At 44.5% G+C, this 6,511-nt stretch overlaps 1 protein-coding gene across 1 annotated transcript; it reads left to right on the forward strand.

Moving 5' to 3' along the window:
- The first annotated feature begins 238 nt into the window (after positions 1-238).
- On the forward strand, positions 239-2,363 carry LOC147627281 (uncharacterized). The gene has a single exon (XM_086816190.1). The coding sequence runs from the start codon at positions 245-247 to the stop codon at positions 2,183-2,185; it is 1,941 nt and encodes a 646-aa protein (XP_086672316.1). The 5' UTR covers positions 239-244; the 3' UTR covers positions 2,186-2,363.
- Positions 2,364-6,511: the final 4,148 nt, after the last annotated feature.

A 6,511-nucleotide genomic window follows, 5' to 3' on the forward strand; every position in this document is an offset into this window, starting at 1 on the left:
AATGCAAGTGTTCTACTCTAAGTAAGGGACCAGGGTAACTGTTGAAGGCACATACGTAGAAATTTCAATGGTCATCCTGTGATCTGATTATGATGCAGATCTACTACATCGCTTTTGTTGTTTTTTTTTGTAATGTGTTTGTTATTATTGGTGGGTACTGAGAAATCAAATCTTTTCCTAGTCGCCGGGGTTTGAACTCACACCCGGCCCCAACTGTTTTGTTGTTTCTGCAGGAGGACGCAGCATGGGGAAACGCCCAAGACATACAGCACGTAACAAATGTGCAAAACCTGTAAAGTTTTACCGTGATCGGATTCAATATGAGAAAGAGAAGTCCTGGTTCAAGACCAAATATGAGAAGTACGATGGCTTAGACGTAGAGAGAGGCCTTGAGTATAATGAAGGCATTAGAAAGGATTTCCTCAAAGAAGCACATCTGACGCCTCCCAAAACTCTCCGACTGATTGACTGTGAAGCCACGGTAATAAGAGCAGCATGCAGGGAAGAAGAGGAGCGCGCAGTAGTGCTCATCGACTGGCACGAGGGGCTCAACTACACAGCCGTGTCACATACGTGGGGAATGAAGGTCTACGAGGTCTTTGATTGCGAGTGTGCCACCACGTTCCATATTAATATTGGATCAGCTGAGCCCTCCACTCCACGTTGTTGCCGTGGACGGAAGTGCCCCGAGGATCCGCACCAGAGGCATTCTCACAAGCAGGTGATACAGGATATCCTGGGGATGTGTAAGGTTCTGTGGCAGCGGGCAGGCGCAAAGTACGCATGGCATGATGGGGTGTGCATCGCACAGCATGACAAGCTGGAAACGGACGAGACCATCAAGCACATAGGCTGGATTTACTCGTACGCGACGGAGACTGTGGTATTCCTGCACTACGTCGGACGGCCCATGGCGCCCATCAGGCACGACGGTCTCGACGTTGAGTCTCGCTGGCATACCAGAGTGTGGACAGTGCAAGAGGGTGCTTTATCCAACAGGAGGCGTTATTGCGTCCGGCTTGGACGTATTGCAGGGGGCCTACAAGATTGTAAGACCCTCGAAGAGTTTCAGGTACAGCTCGCAAGTTGGTACGAGGATGCAACGTCCGAGGTCAAGGTTATTGAGGAGTCGGAGTATCTGAAGCTGGTAATGGAATTCCTTGCAGTGCTTATACGCGTCATGTTTGAAACTCCATCAGAGATCGAGCTTGTGGTCAGGACGGAGTCGCTCGCAAGGAAGGCATGGGACTGGATACAGTGCATTGAGAGCATTTTAGATACTCTCAGGAGGGAATGCATAGAATTCCCCACTTTTGCAGGGGCACTCATGGCATGCAGTAGGCGGAGTAGCAAACATGCAGGAGATAGCATGAACAGCATTTTGACGCTGGCAGGAGTCAAAGATTTTGTGGCAGACAAGGATTTCGAGAATGCTGGTGAGATGGAGAAGGCAATAATAGAGTTTTTCTCTCGGCAAGGGACGGAGGGATTGGCAACGGCAGTGTTCTCCACAAATATATGGGATAAGAGACGTAACATGCAGCATTCGTGGGTGCCGGACTTAACAAAGCCACTGTACTGTTCTGAAACTAATGTGGTCGTCTGGCATGAGAACCAGTTGGAACCTGCACACAAAAGGGCACAAGAGGTTCTCGCGCAGGAACTAGAAGGGGCTCATTTTCAAGTGTTGTGCAACGGGAACCTCCAGATGTCAAGATGCTATTGGGGGATCGTGGAGGTAGAGTATTGTTGCCTGGATGACTTTGACCGCAAAACTGCAATACCAAAAGACGACCTGCATGCAGAAGGTGAGTTGCAGGCTATCCCCATGGTTCTCCGGACTTCCAAGTCTGTTGCCATCTGCACTGCCTTTGACCCGCAAGACGTTTGTTTGGGCGAGGCAGTGGTGTTCCTTTCTACCCCTCCAAAGCATACCACTCTCCGTGCTTGCCTTGCCTTCCCGGCCAAGCAGCTGCAGGACGTCTCTCCCCATGATCCTCATCCCCTGCCCTTCCATGAGGGCACAAGGGCACTTCTTCTCCCGCCCTCTGCAATCGCACTCCCAGAACGCACTCCTATTCCAAAGCTTGGCTCCTTCTCCATAAGTCCCAATCTCCAGCAAAGACTAGCCTCTCGCAACTTATGCCCTGCCATAAGATACTTGAACAGACTTGTTATTAGTTGATTATTGCTCGTGTAAGTAATTGAGCTGGCATGAGAGTAGTAATATATATTGTATTGGGTTCCATTCGATGCTGCTACCTTGTAGCATTATACCCAAAGTATCGCCATGGAATGTTTGTCCTAGAGCGCTTAGCATGCTTCCGCCATTCATTATTAGGAAATGCCCAATTGATGCATGGCCAGATCATCCTTTTTCCAATTGCAATCTCCGTTGTCCCTCATGTTTTTTCTTGCACTATGGAGAGCATTAATATCTAGGAGGAGGAGGAGGAGAATGATGATGCTGATGATGGAATTTTTTTGTGGAAAATATAAATAAAAATCTAAATATATAAAATACGTAATATGAATATAACCAACCGGTAAATACGAAAGGTCACTCCTTTTGAATCAACGACATTTCAAGTGTCTCTATAAATATAACACACCAATGAATCAAACATATACAGTTTCGTAACCGCCTCTGCATCTCTGGGTACCTTGTCTCATGCAAGCCACATTGTTTTCTGCTATTCAAGTTTATAATTAATGATAATAGTATCTTGTTCCCCTTGATGGTATCATTCTTGGTTGCAAGGAAACGTGGGCTGGAGGCAAGAAAACGTTGTTTCTCTGTTTCTTGGCTGGTGTGCACGTTTCCCCGTTTCTTGAAGGGGTAAAGGCAAACATTGGACTGACTACCCAAAGATAGTGCAGAGAAGACAAAGTGCAAGGCACAACTCTTGGATTACAATGGACAAAAGTGGGATTTCAGCGAGGATGGTACGGAAGATGACATGCTTAATCTCTCTCTTGTTGCATGTATGCATTTTTTTCAAGTATTATGTCAACTTACCCTCGATGTTTCCTTGAAGTTGAGTTTGTCGTTTCCTCCCGTTTCTTGGGGTTTACCGTTTTCGAACCAAAAATGGTTCATGCAACCTAGGTATCATTCGACAAAGGCTTAGCACTACTATTTTACTAATTCATTCGATCCTCGCCCACCCTCCTCACTAAAAGGCACGGTGCCTTTAATAAGTGGGGGACAAGGGATCCACTGCGCGGAAGTGGGGCGCAATTATTGGGCTTGATCTCGACCGTTCGCAGAAAAACTAACCCAGCAACGAAAAAACTAGGCCATTAATCCAACGTGGCATGTGGGCTACAAAAAAGGGCCGCGAGTTTGCTCCCACATGGCTATCGGGCTTGATCTCGACCATTCTAAAAAAAAACTAGGCTAGTGCAAAAGAACAAGGCCATTAATCCGGTGTGGCATGCGGGCCTTTCCACATGGCATGTGGGGGGTGCGGGTCGCTCCGACGTGGCACGCAAGTCCCAACATGCACCGTGCTTCCCACATGGCACCACAAGTCCCAACGTGGACGGCGTACCTACATAGCTTTAAACTTTCGAATTGGAGTGGCTCATGCAACTGGTATGTGTAGTCTCTCCACCCTTGCAACGGCCACAGCTTCACCTCTCACTCCTATCCTTGTGTAGGGTTTTCAATAGGAATTTGTGTAGCCCACCAACCTCACTCAAGGCTTAGTGGGGGTGACCCAGTTCAAAAAATGTAATGTGGGGAAATCAGATGTGCGGTAGCATTCATGATGAATTGGTTTGAAGCATCCAACTCTTATGGGATTCCAGATGTTTATCAGGCAATCCCTCCCTTTTTTCTCCCTCCCACTCTCTCTATCTCTTTCTCTTTGTGTATTTTGTTGGCCGTCCTTTTACTTGGCAAGATCCATATCAATATCCATGTTATTATTCGAGAATAATGAGGCTTTTCTTGGCTGCTGCTCTGCAGGACTGGGATGCCCATAGACAAGAAAGTGAGCTCAAATTGAAAGTGCTCTTGGAGAATTCAGATTCCTCGAGTGGTGATGCATCGATTAATGACATGGTTGTTGATGAGTTTGTTCAAGAGGGCAAGAAACATTTATGCACCATGGTATTTGATGCATTGCATGATACTCATGGTGTATGTCCTAAATCAAGGGATCTCATAGATGCATGCATCTTTTTATGTTTCACACACTTTTTCGCTTTTGACATGGTAAGCTACAAGTTAATGGAAGCAGATCTTCAAGGGGAAATTATCGTGACCCTCAAAACACTCAAGGCCCACAATGCACGGGGGTTGCTTAATTTGAAGAGATGGAAAAAGGTGAAAGAAGACATTGGTGTTTGGTCAACGCATATGCTTGAAAATAGTCCTAGCCTTGAAGATTGCATGCATGGTAGATTGGGAATGCATTGTGCAAGAAGCACATATTGATCCAAATAATGGAATACACAAAGCAAAGAAGGAGACTATCAATATGATCAAGAGAGAATGGTGCATGGATATTAGAAGACATGGAATTCCAATGGGATATCTGAAGAATTGGATCCTTGCATGCGGATGCCAATTTATTAATAAACATCAGCCATGGTTTGCACCATACTAGTGGGAAACAAAGCAATGCCCCCTCTAAAACCATGGTCACAGAGTGGTCTCAGGTTCATAAAGCATTGGTTGACATCATGGTGCAACATAAAGCGAGGCTAGTGTTGCTTCGCTCTACCAAGAATAGTGGGCCATCTAAGACACTCAAAGAGTTAATTTGCCATCAAGGGGGAAATGTATTTCGCAGTACTAACAAGCGTATATTGTGAAGGTCTAAGAGAAGTGGTTTCCCTTTTAAGGTACTCTTGGAGTATGCACATGACTCGAATGAGGTCAAGATCACCATCTATGATGTCCATGAAGGGCATGATCCAGGCAGTCAAGCTGACCTCTATTATTTTCCTATCCACTCCCACATGCTGCATGGATGACTTGTTTGATGTTGGAACATGCGGTCATGTACCAAAGATGTTCAAATCCAAAGAAAACTTCCATATACAGAGGTCTTCACCCCTTGATCACGTGGTCTTTCGCTTCTCCATGATTCTGAAGGAGGTGCAAATTCTCTCCATGATTCTGAAGGAGGTGCAAATTCTCTCCTACCAAATGTACAATCGAGGTAGCATACAATCAATGATTTCTTGTCTGTGATTGGAAGCGGCATTATAGTTTTGACTGGCTCTTCACACAAATGCAGGAAAGAATTCAGTTGATGACTGGGTAGCCATGTATATGTAGACCCTCTTCTTAAAGGAGAAAGATAAGGTATCCCTACATATCTTTGGATGATGCTTTATCATGTAGATTTTTACGCTAGCACTATGTACTTGTGGGTATTTCTTCTTTTAGGTGCTTTATGTCCAACCATACAATCGCTATGCAAGGGAAGAAGACAAAAATCCCTTCATCCTCATCCTCAAGGATCAGTGGATGCTTGAGATTGCAATGTGTTTTTCACATAATAACTCTTGGACTGTTGACATCACATTTAAGACGAATATGTTTGGCCTTCCTCTCTATTCCCTAACCAAAATGGTGTTGGTATTCCAATATGGTTGATGTTATGTGATGCTAGCACTAACTAGGAAAGCATGGCTTTGGAGCTTACTTTCAAGAAGCTGATCTTCTCAAGTATGCATGAAATTTGCCCAACTGCAATTGAAATTGACAACAACCCAATGGAGTTGGAAGCTATCCAGAAGGTTGTTGGAATTGATCCTCAATGTTGCGATAGTCAAGAGAACAGGAAGGCTATCGTCTGCAAATTTCCAGCCATGTGTTGTTGCGTTGGTTTCATTCTAAGAAGGCATGGGTGGAAAATCTTTTGCCGCAGATTGGTCTAATTAGCTATCTTCCCTTGTTTGTTTTCATAGATTGATGTAATGGCATGCACAATCTTGCCTTCTCTACGTTGAATGCAGGTTCCAAAAGATAAGCGATACCACGTTTACAATCTCCTATGTAATCTCATGCAATCACACACTTAGCAATTATTTGAGGATAGATTTGAATCATTTTTGCAGCAATATTCAGCACATGAGAATGTCTGTGGTTCTATGTATCCAATGGTTGATGTGGGTACACATGTATATGGTGAAAGCATTGGCCCAAGTTTGGATGCCTTTTTCCACATAGAAACATGGACACAACAAATCTAGTAGAGAGACTACGACACTACATTAAGTACACTCTTTTAGATGATGCCAGAATCAATAGATCAATGTTGGTCCTTTTGCTTGCTCTCGTTTGTGACTCCCGTACTCGCACATACATAGGGGGAACCTTATCTCAAATATTGAGATATTTCATCTCTCCTCTCTCCTAATTCAAGTCTAGTTCCAAAAAGTAAGCTAAAGTGACAAAAATGGTCAAAAATTGACCAAACTGATCTGGTAAATTCTAGAATCAGTTTGCTTGGTTAGAAGCTCACTTTTTGCTATAAATAGAAGCCTTCCC

Source organism: Cibotium barometz, chromosome 21, assembly GCF_041138505.1.
Source record: "Cibotium barometz isolate CiBa-2024 chromosome 21, ASM4113850v1, whole genome shotgun sequence".
Classification (NCBI taxonomy): Eukaryota; Viridiplantae; Streptophyta; class Polypodiopsida; order Cyatheales; family Cibotiaceae; genus Cibotium; species Cibotium barometz.